The sequence below is a fragment of the Oreochromis niloticus genome, unplaced genomic scaffold (assembly GCF_001858045.2).
Source record: "Oreochromis niloticus isolate F11D_XX unplaced genomic scaffold, O_niloticus_UMD_NMBU tig00001507_pilon, whole genome shotgun sequence".
Lineage (NCBI taxonomy): Eukaryota > Metazoa > Chordata > Actinopteri > Cichliformes > Cichlidae > Oreochromis > Oreochromis niloticus.
Window position 1 is genome coordinate 67501 of NW_020327396.1, and position 11358 is coordinate 78858.

At 41.0% G+C, this 11358-nt stretch overlaps 1 protein-coding gene across 2 annotated transcripts in view; it reads left to right on the forward strand.

Annotated features, from left to right (window-relative positions):
* The window catches only part of LOC102078230 (cytidine monophosphate-N-acetylneuraminic acid hydroxylase-like), a 5197-nt gene extending 968 nt beyond the window's left edge, over positions 1 to 4229 (forward strand). The window contains exons 1-3 of one of the 2 annotated variants that reach the window (XM_005466047.4): positions 1165 to 1655; positions 2345 to 2460; positions 3911 to 4229. In XM_005466047.4, the coding sequence (XP_005466104.1) occupies positions 1506 to 1655; positions 2345 to 2460; positions 3911 to 4028 (384 nt within the window). In that variant the 5' untranslated portion in view covers positions 1165 to 1505 and the 3' untranslated portion in view covers positions 4029 to 4229. Of the gene's footprint in view, positions 1 to 1164; positions 1656 to 2344; positions 2461 to 3910 lie in introns of those variants that run through there. The other variant, XR_001223703.3, reaches the window with a different exon arrangement.
* The last annotated feature ends 7129 nt before the right edge of the window (positions 4230 to 11358 follow it).

The window sequence follows — 11358 nt, forward strand, 5'->3', positions numbered from 1 at the left end:
ACCAGAGCGTCAGGTTTACATGTAAAGTCATTGGAGGAGCGCGATAAAGTGCGACTGGGGGTCCCACGAAAATTCAGAAGCAGATTTCCGTTGTGAAAACGCGTCAGTCGCGCGAGCAAGTACCACGACTGACGCGTTTGAAGCGCAAATTAAAATACGCGCTGCAGTTTGTGTGGTGCATTTTGTGCGGTGCATTTTGTGCATTCGCGCGTCTCGCGTCTACCGCTCAAGTTGGAAAAAATCTGAACTCCAGCTTCAAGTCAGGAGCCTGGTGACATGATGCTCTGACCTAGTTCAAAGGGGCAGGTCCAGCCAAAGCTCCTTCTCTTCCACTTTAAGCTGGGTCCTTTTAATTCCTGTCTCTCTGTAAATAGTTATATTTTATATATTTATGTTATATTTTATATATTTATGTTTAATGTTTTTCTGTTTGAGAATTTTAATATTATTTCATATTATACTAATGAAAAAATATACTACTACATAGGAACATAGTGAAGAGAGGTTAGTTTATTTTGGAGGCAAGCTCCATTTATAAAGAAACTTTAAAAAAGGCAGGAACGCTCTTTAGAGTTTTGTGGGTGGCTCAGAGTCGTTGTGGGGAAGTCACTGGGACTTAAATGGGCTATTTTTTTGCCTGCCAAGACACTGCTCCCTCCGCTGAGAAGTGGGCCATGAACTTCTCCCTCATCAGGACAGCCTCTCTGGAGGAGTTGTTGGCTGCTACACGACCCAGGCCTTGCAACGGCCAGAATTAAACCAGGTTTAAAGGAAACAAAATAAGGACTTTATAAGATAGACCTTCTATCACTACAAAGATTACCAACAGTGGTCCTCATACCACACTTTGATATCAGCAAACACCGAGAGCATACAGTGATATGACACCACAGCCATGCTATCATTGCAAAGACTGATAACAGCATAAATCGAATTAAATCAGGACTTGATGAGAACTGTCGAGTATCACTAGAAATATTATCAACAGTCTCCATACCACAGTTTGCTATCAGTAAACACAGACAGCATTCACTGTTAGCATACCACATCCATGTTAGCAGTGTATAAACGGATGGTTTAGCATATATTAGCACAGGTATCAATAAAGGACTACCGTATTAAAGACTTTTACTAACCTCAGGCAGATGGACAGGCGCTCTGCAGGTGGGATTGAGCGCCTGTAGTTGGTGTCTAGGCGGGTGATTCTGGGACCGACGCGGGACAGCAGGTCCACAAACTGGGCGAGGGACGATTGGTGGTATCGCTGAAAGCGGCCATTATCCAGACGCAGCTCCGGGAGCAAGTGGTGAAACTCACCAAACTGTTCATGCTTCTAGATGTCCTTTACGCCGCTGCTCTGCTCTCCACACCAAATAGATCGACAGCTGCCATCTTGCAAACATACCGTCTGGCACTACTTCCTCCCACAAGTTCCGGTTCACGCGCGTCAAAATTGCATATTTTGAAGCGCGACCAGTTTGCGCTGGACGCACGTTGAGGTCCGAATGTGCACGCAACCAGCTAGGGGCGTCTGGCGCTTTTTGGTCGCCTCGATCGCGTTCGGTGTGAACGCAGGGTTACTCTGGGTTCCGTCTTTATTCTGGTACAAAAATCACAGCACACACAATGGTGTGTTATGCAACAGCAACATTCAGGTGTGTTAGCAAAGATGAGAATGATTACAATCTCATACTGCTATAAAACATTAGAGCCAGGAGCAAGCCAGAAAGCACCCAACTAGCTAACTAGTATTTGCTTAGCATGCTAACAAAAGTGCTACTTACTAGTTACTATTTGTGCATGCATGCCATTTTCAGATAACGTTTTGACTGTCCTTACAATGAAAATGCATATTTACGATTACTACACAGGGAATGTTTTCATTAGGCGTATAGAAATTCATTACAATATTGCCACCAACCTCTACGTTGGGATTATTGTCCTTTGCTGATGTATGTATTGTACAACCATGAGGAGCCTTAATAATGCAGCTGCATCATTTATCCACCATAACAGAGGTTAGTGTTCAACTCTGTTACAACTCTAGTGACATGTTGCCACACTTGCACTTCCTGGACCACGAAGGCGCTGGAATTTTTCTGGTGCACAGGAATGTTTAATCTGGCTCGTTTCTGAGGAAACTGGAACTGCTGCTGAACAGGCTAATTTTGTAATTATGTCTCTACAAGTAACATCACATCTTGCAAAGAAATATGCATTATTTTCTGTTAATATATATGTGCTTGTACAAGATGTAAAAGACTGGTACTTTGAGGAAATCACGAAACCTTTCAAAAACATATTTGCTTGCACAGAGCAGTGACCCTTCTTGGTTTCCTTGTAGATTAAAAACAGGATTGGAGTGATGAGGTACGTGGTGCTGCACGGCTGTCTATGGGATGACCTGTACATCGGCTTTCAAAACCGCATCAGCCGAGACCCAGACATCTACCACCACAAGTACAGACCCTTTATCTCATATGTTTGAGCATTCGTTCATCTTCTGTAAATCTGTTTATACAGTGGTTTGCAAAAGTATTCGGCCCCCTTGAACTTTTCCATATTTTGTCACATTACAGCCACAAACATGAATCAATTTTATTAGAATTTAACGTGAAAGACCAATACAAAGTGGTGTACACGTGAGAAGTGGAACGAAAATCATACATGATTCCGAACATTTTTTACAAATAAATAACTGAAAAGTGGGGTGTGCATAATTATTCAGCCCCCTTTGGTCTGAGTGCAGTCAGTTGCCCATAGACATTGCCTGATGAGTGCTAATGACTAAATAGAGTGCACCTGTGTGTAATCCCAAACTCTGCTGCAGGTCCCTAAGTCAAAGGATCACTGCAGCGTTACTGAGAGTTAAAAACTGTCTAAATTCCTTCATCTTTAATAAAATGATCAGTGTTGCTGCTTTACCAGGTGCAATGATTAAGTTTAACATCCAGGCATCCATGAAAACAGAATTTATCAAATTTAACGGAGTTAGAACTTAGCAGGGCGTTAGCTCACTAGCTTCCATCTAAATATAATATAGCATGTTCTGACTGAGAGATTTCTGAAACAAATTAAAAAGTCCAGCTCTGCTATCATTTCAAACATAAATGAAGACAGAAAACTAAACAGCAGTGACGTTTGTAGGTAGGATTACTGAAGTTGGACTAGCTGGTATATAATGATGCACTACGTGATCGCTAGCAACACAGCTATGTTAGCATAACATTAGCACAGTAAAGCTGGAGGACGAACAAACTTTTTTCCCACTAGATAAAAGCTAACGTGAGGGTTCCCGATGGTTAGGAATAAATGTAATCGCATCGCAGGATGCTGTAAACGGACCAAACTTCAGTCAGGAGAACAACTGAGATAATTCAGCCACAATACAAAGTTAGTCATTAATATACTGCTGCACGGGCTGGGCTGTAGTTACATCTTAAGGGTTTAAAAACTGAGCTTATAATTAGCGGTAATATAAACCAAGAGAGGCCGACAGTGATCACTGACTTTTTTTAGGGGCCTGTTGAGATGAAATAGAACAAGATACAAAGCATTTAAATATGTTAAAAGCACAATAGCCCTATTAAACGCAGAGTACTTTGGGCCCAGAAGCACAACTCAGCACGTCATTACTTAAAGACCGGATTTTTATGGCATGTTTGTTTGGCTATTTTGAAAAGGATATTAGCTCAGTACCTCTCAGTTTATCACTATGATGAAATGGTGGAAATGGAAAATCCTTGAGGCTGCTCTTTTTTGAGTAACTTTATGATTGTCTGCATGTGATGTATTTAGGGGGGATGCAGCAAATAAACAAAAGAAAAATAACTTAGGCTACATGTAAATGGGTACTGAGCTAGTGCATTGTAAATGTATTAACTTTTAATCACCTCCTGTTGGCCTCTAGGTTCTGGAAACACTTCCAAGCAGAGCTCCCGCTTTGCAAGCCTGACTGGGAACAGTTCCAAAAGCAGGTCGCCCCCATCAGTGAGACCGGGATGGGAAATAACTGTGCCTTGTCATGAATTTGGATTCTGAATTTTTAAAGATCAAGTTACTCCTTTCCTTATTTATATTGTGATAATGTAATGCAAACAACTTCTGTATAAACTGTGTAATTCCAATTGGTTCTAGGTCACTGCTTTATATTAATTAAATAGCAAAGTAATAAATCAGGGGGCTTGTAAATTGAGTTGAGAGATATGAGCCTTGTGAAGTACCGAACCCATCACCTCAAGGTCATGAGTTTTTAACTGAAAAAAAAAAAACTTAATTTGCAAATTTTATCATATTTAAAAACAAACTGGTTTACAATCAAATACATTTTTTGAAAAACCAAAAACAGCAACTAGCTTTAATTGTTTCTACTTAGATGTTAACTCAAGTCATGAAATCAATTTCTTATATATTTTACCTTATATTGTTATAAAATGAAGGAGAATGCAAATGTGCAGTAATTTAATTATTCAATCTGGCTTTGTAATTTACACATACTATGTCATAGTTCTGGGTCATTTGATCAAACATTTTGAGTTTCTTGTGTTTCTGGTGTCATTTTGTATTATGTTTAAGGTTTAGGTTAATGAGTGGTCTTGGGTTTATTCTTTGTTTTGAGCTTCTTATATTCCCTGTTTGGTTCTATGTCTATTATGTTCCCCTTGTGTCTCTGTCCTCTGTGTTCCACTCGTTTACCTTTTCTGTTCACATGTTCCCCTCCTTGTGTTTCACTCCTTGTTTCCCGTGTCTGTCGCGTGTTCCATGTCCTATTGTCCTATTATTAGCTTGTGTTGTCACAGTCTACATCTCACTATGTTTCCTGTTTTATTTTGACAGTCTCGTGTTCCATGTTCGGTGTGTTTAGTTTTGCTTCCCCTGTGGTGCCATGTTCATTTGTTTCAGCTGTGTTCCCCGTGTCTTAACACTTCTCTCATTACACTTCTGTGTATTTAAGTCTCCTGTCTCCCTCGGTTCATTGTCCGATTGTTTGTTAAACTTCCCATGTCCCTTCATGTTTCTTGTGTCCAGGTCTTATATGTTATGTTAGTTTTCCCGGTATAGGTTATTGTTTAGTTTCATGCTGTTTCAACTTTGCCCATTTGTTTTGTATTGTTTCACCACCATTCTTAAATGGCTCGCTTTTTGTTAAAATCTACTTCCATTTCCATGTTTCGTTTGTCTGCAGTTCAGTACTCTCCACTCCACTCCACAGGGTCTGCAAGCCCAGATCTTGACATGCTAGGTATGACATTTAAGCTGTAAAAGATAAAGAAGCTTCATATTATATGTTGAAGTGAATTATTTCATTAAATTTGTATCAGCATTTTTAGTTTTATCAGTCTAGTTTGGTTTTTAAAACCTTGTTTGACTATTTCAGCTCTATCTATGAGTAAAATTATGTTTTAAGCAATATAGTAAAGCTGCAGGGCTAACAAATAGACACCAGAAACCTATTCAACTCCAAAGCCAATTTAGAATCTTTGTATTGTTGGAGAAAACTGACAAACATGGGGAAAACATGCAAACATCATTTAGGAAAAGGCACCAGGTGAGACTCCAAACCTTCTTGCAGTAAGCACCACACCACCACCTGCTGTGCCTCTTTGTTAGCCCTGTGACAGATTGACAATATGCCCAGAGTTGACCTCACATCATGTGACAGCTGGGATAGACTCAAGCCTCACTGTGACCATGAACTGGATGGATGGTTGGAGGTAGCTCATCCCTACAGTTAATAGTGAAAAATAATTGCAAAAAGCTAAAAAGAAAGAATTAAAAGTTGTATGGTGGAAGAGTACAGCAGAGGCAGGTGATCCCTCCTGGAGGTTGTCGATTTGTCATAGCAACCTCTCTGAGAAAAAACCTGATGTGAACAAACCAAAAAAAACCTACTTATTTCTTTTAATTAATCACTGATGAATCATGAATGTAAAGTTGTTGTTTTTTTCAAGGAAAAATTTTGAAGTAAGAGTATCAACTTCTGAAATATTAGAGCTTCATCGTTTTGATTGTCTCACATTTGAATATATATCATATTTATTTGTTTTTTTTTTTTTTTGACAGAACAATAAATTTGTACTGTGACACCAGCGAAGAACATTTTTCTTTTAGAATTCTCTTGAAAATTGCATATTGTACATTGATTGTACATTATAGATGGATGTATTTAGATGCATACTGTGTTTTGGATACTACATATCCACATATGTGACCTAATACTACAGTTTTAGGTCACATTAGTGTCCCTGCATTATCAATCAATCAATCAATCAATATATTTTATTAATCCCAAAGGCAATTAGGGTTACAGCAGGCAGCACGCTAATGGCGCATGCGCACTTACAAAGGAACCTTCTGACCAACTTTACACAAACATCACATTGGGGAGACATGTCAGAAAGGTAGGCTGATAGGAAAAAAAAAACAACGAAATACGTAACATGAGGAGAGAGGAGGAGAAAAAAACTCCACTCAGACTGAGCTCCTAATGGGAGAACAGTTTGATAACAGAAAAAACACCTCAGCACAAAAAGCACATGACTATCAATACACCATAGAAACACAAGACAAGCAACAGGGGCGGGTAAAGGGTAATAGAGAGCCGGTGTAGACAGTGCATCCGGTCCTGCAGCATGTCTGCGCTGGTCCAGTCGACTGCCATCTTCCCCGGTAGGGCACAAGCATCGAAGGTGTTTGGAACGGGAGGGGGGATCAGTGTGTGCATATCAGTGTGTGGTGTGTGTGTGTGCATGCGTGTCCAGAGTCAAGCTGAGACAGTGTCCTTCGCCCTGCCAGGCTAAGTAAACAGTTTTCCAGCCAACTCAGGTGGCCTTACATAGGATGGGGAAGAACAGACTAAACACAGTCGTTATCAGGGAGATTTTGTTCGGCTCCAGCCTTGAGCCCATAGCTGGCGCCGAAGGGGTAGCCGCATGATGATGGTGGTTTTTTCTTTTATGTGAACAACTCATGAGAATTTGAGAGCTGTTCTTTAACACTCCGACACCTACATAGGTCTCTCAATTTCCCGTTGGAGAGCCGCAAGCTTTTCCATGATGTTATCAAGCTTCCGTTCCGTGGTGTTGTCATTCTTTTGCCCAAGGAGCCGATTCTGAGACCTCACGACCACAGTGAGCTGATCTAATATGCACTCAGAGGTGTTGGACTGAGTATTCACTGCATCCGTAAGCTTCTCCAAGATCTTAACCATGCTGCACTCAGTGGGCCCATTCTGAGACGTCGCGCCTCGTCCCATTGTTTCAATCACAGCGGGCAGCCTTGGGGGAGTTTGAATAGCCGGTTCCGCTCTCTTAATTCTCCGATAAGCCAGGGCCAGGCCAGCTCCGATCAGCAAGAACCCTGTTATCATGGTTCCGAATAGGCAGATATCTTCAGCGTCCTCAATCGACAGTCCCGCCAGGCACACGACCCTCCATGTCTGCCACCCGTCCATCGTGTATCCGGCAGGGAAAGTCCCTCCAGGGCACTCGGGCTCTCCCGACCCGGTGCTTCTCGTAGAGAAGAGCGTGTCAATTGCATTCAGAGACCAGTTGATCAAATCCATAATTCTCTTTAGGCTTTAGAAACAGACTGTGAGAGAGTGTTCCAGGGAAAGTGGAAAAAAAAAGCACGAGACAAGACAAGGACATAAGAAGCTAAGCAGGGAAGATAGGGGAGAGGAGAGGAGAAAAGTGTGACCGCCTTCGCTGAGAGCTGAGAGAGAAAAGCGAAAAAGCAGAACAATCTGTACCACTGGTATGTGAAAGCTTTTCCTTTCTGTCATAAGTAACACAAGCCTTATTTATTAATGAAAATTTGTACTGCTGGAGGCACATTTAAACCTGTTTTGCTTTTGACCTGTAGCATCTCCAGTAGATAATTTGCTAGAATGTAAAATGAGCTGTTAAATAATTCTAAACTATGTTATTATTACTACTATTACTACAATTATTTTTGGCAATTAAGATGAAACTTCAGGATGCTTGAGCACCCCTAAAAAGGGTCTAAACTCCATCATCTTCTTCTCCACCACCAGCTTCAAGACTCCAGGGAGTCTGGTCCTAATTCCTGTCATTGCTGGGACTCCATTTCACTATGATGATTCATCAGTCTAATCACAAACTAGCTTATTAATAGAAATTTTTTATTTTATTATATTATATTATTATTACTTCAAATTAACAAGACAGGAGAGGAAGTAAAATGAAGAAGACACTAAAGATAAGTGATGTCCTACCTATGTTTTCTGTACAGTCACAGCATCCATTTAGAACTGAAGTTATGTATTTCAGTGCTTTTCATATACAAAGGTCACGGTGTGTTTGAAAAGCCAACACACACTATAAAATAATGGAACTTAAAACAATAAATAAATACATTTAGAGGCAACCCAGGTGGAAGATACAGAGGCAGGAAGGATGTGACAAAAAGGAGAATTTATTGGTTTAAATGCAAAACTGAAAAATGAGGAAACACAAAGTCCATAAAACAGAAATCCAAAGCAGGCACAGGAAAAGAGGACAGTATATACACTGGGAGCTACCTGCTAACAAGAGGCACGTGGGAGCAAAGTGCAGGTGCAGATGGTGAGAGAGTGTTTGGTTGGTGAGAGACGAGCTGATTGGACGGTGTGGACGTGTCAGGACTGGTGGCTTTTTGAATTGTTACTGGATGCTTTGCTGTCTCAGATTAAGGATTTGGATTAAGGATTACAGAGTTCAGAGGTGTGAAGTGATAGGGGTACTGACAGACAGCCTGTACTGGTCTGGACCGGTAGCCTTGCCTCTTTCTCGAAGGTTCTGAAAAAGAAAACAGCCAGTGCTTGTGACCAGCTGGACCTAGACTTGAGGAATAGCAGGGTCCAGAAAGTGTTGCTCCCCTCTGGAAAGTGTGTCTAACGACCTGATGAAGAAAGAGAAGAAAACATCAAAGACTGAGCAGAAGAAACTAGCAGAGGCAGTTTTTCACGTGTTATCTGTATATAGGAAACATGGCTGAGGATGGATGAAGGACTGAATGCTCTGCTGCTCTTCTACAACAGAATATGACAGGAAGCTGGAAAGAAGCTCTAATTATTCCAAATAAGAAACCAGGGAAAGACCCCACTAAGACCACAGGTTATAGGCCTGTAGCTCTAACTTCTCATACAGGGAAAGTCATGGAAAGAATGGCAGTGGACAGACTGATGTATGTGACTGAAAGAAGGCAGCTGTTTTCACCTTTTCAGGAGGGGGAGGAACACCAGGTGTCATGGTCCTGGGTCGAGTGACCCAGTGTGGGAGTTTTATGTCTCTTTGGTATTCACTTGTGCCCTAGTTTAGTTCATCTAGTTTATTTTGATATCGCTGTTTAGTCCTTTGTTTCTTAGTGTTTATGTCATCTCCCCCTGTACGCAGTCTCCCTGGTTCGTGCGTCTACCTGTCATACGTCATGTCTGTTGGTTATGTTTAGTTCATGTCAAGTCTAGTCTCCATGTTTCCTGTTTTACTTTGAAAGTCTGTGTCTATTGTCAGTATATGTAGTTTCACTTTCCCAGTCCTATCATTAGGTTCATGTGTATCAGCTGTCCCCCCTCACGTGTTTCCACTTCCGTTGATCATCCCTTATGTGTATTTAGTCTCTGGCTGTGTCCCAATTCAGGGTCTGCACGCTTGAAGTACGCATTTCAAGTGCGAATACGTCACCGCCACGCGACGACGGCTGTCCCAATTCAAAGTGTACTTCAAATGCGCCGTCGATTTCCCCAAATATCAAGCGTGGTCCGGTGCACGCTTCGTGGTCCGATATATCCCACAAGCAGCGGTGGGTGTGGATAATTTTGCCGCAAAATACGGCAGAAGGGAATGGCCGAAGAGTGAACTGTCAGAAGTAAGTACTGAATATGATGTCACTTATTTATGTGCAAATGTTTAAGAACATTAAAACATTACTGTTGGCCACATGTCGGCAAAGTTATGTGACATTAGTGATGTTTGTACTTTCAGCGGTAACTTGGTTTTAAAGCCTCTACTTCTAAATATATATATAGTTGACCTTAATCTTACAGAGAATGTGATGATTTTATGGATAATTAAAGTCAGTCATAAATCCACAAACACAACAAGCTGAAAGTCAGTGATGCTGCTCGGTTTGCAGTCCTGAATATGACGGCACAAGCAGGATTCACTGCACTGTTAATGTTAGCTATGTTATATTGCTGCCTCTGTTCGGTGGTGTCGAGCCAAACGGACTTTAACGTGTGTTTGAACGAGCTGACGGTTCACTCGTTAAGCTGAAAGAAAGATGCTTTAATCACAGGAGTCACACATGTGTCCACTGGACCATCTGGAACTCTTCTTGTTTAGCACTCGTAATAACACAAACACTAAATCCTCCTTCTCTGTGCTGTTTTGTAGCAGTGTATACACCTGAGACTGTCACCTGTCTGTCTGTCCTGCACTCTCTCTCTGTTTCTTTCTCTCTGATTGTGGAATAAAAGTATGAACATGTATTTATAAGTTACACTTGTGTTTGAATCCTGCAGCTTATCACACATTTGATTTCCATGTGTGACGACTGCAAGTGTCCAGAGTGAGGACAGACTGAGGGACCCACTGCTGCACATCATCTGTGAGGCTTTGCACCCCTGATGATCCACCAGGACAAACTCAGCAGTGTGTGAGGAAGAGGAGGAGGAAGAGCCAGCAGCAGCTGACAGATGGAGAGAATAGACAGACTGTTCCCTGTTTGTGAAGGACTGCTAGGAAAGTTTAACATAACTAATTGTCTGTCCTGAATCAGTCTTATTAGGTAATGTTCAAATAATGTTATCATCCCAGTGTTTTCAGTGTGGGAGAAAGTACTCAGGCCTTCAAGTTACACACTATGAAAGGCAGCAACAAGTTTAATATTCAGAAACCTAAAGTATGTATCAGCAGCAGAATGGAGCTAAAAATAAATGTTTGTTTCAGTTCTATGAAGCTTTGAGTATTTTGGATTAGTAGCACTGCTGTGTTTGTTGCATCATATTGCTGTAATTGTTTATATGCTTTATATATTCTGAGCTAAGTTGATCTATAGTGTTACATCATATTCTATAAGGATGTTATGTGTTTGTATAGTTTCTGCCCAGTTTGACCCATTTAGCAGAAGTCAGCCTGTTTAAGGCTCTGATATCTATTCTGTATGACTTAAAGCAGTTATGACATGGTCTGATTTTTCTCACCCAATAAAGGAATATTTAATATATCAGTCTGATCTTCATTTTATCAGAAACAGCTATCACAGCTCGTACATTTTCTTTTTACACATATATGTAAGCATTGAGCCAAATTTAGTAATGCCAACATACTGAAGGAACAATATTTGTCTCTTATATAT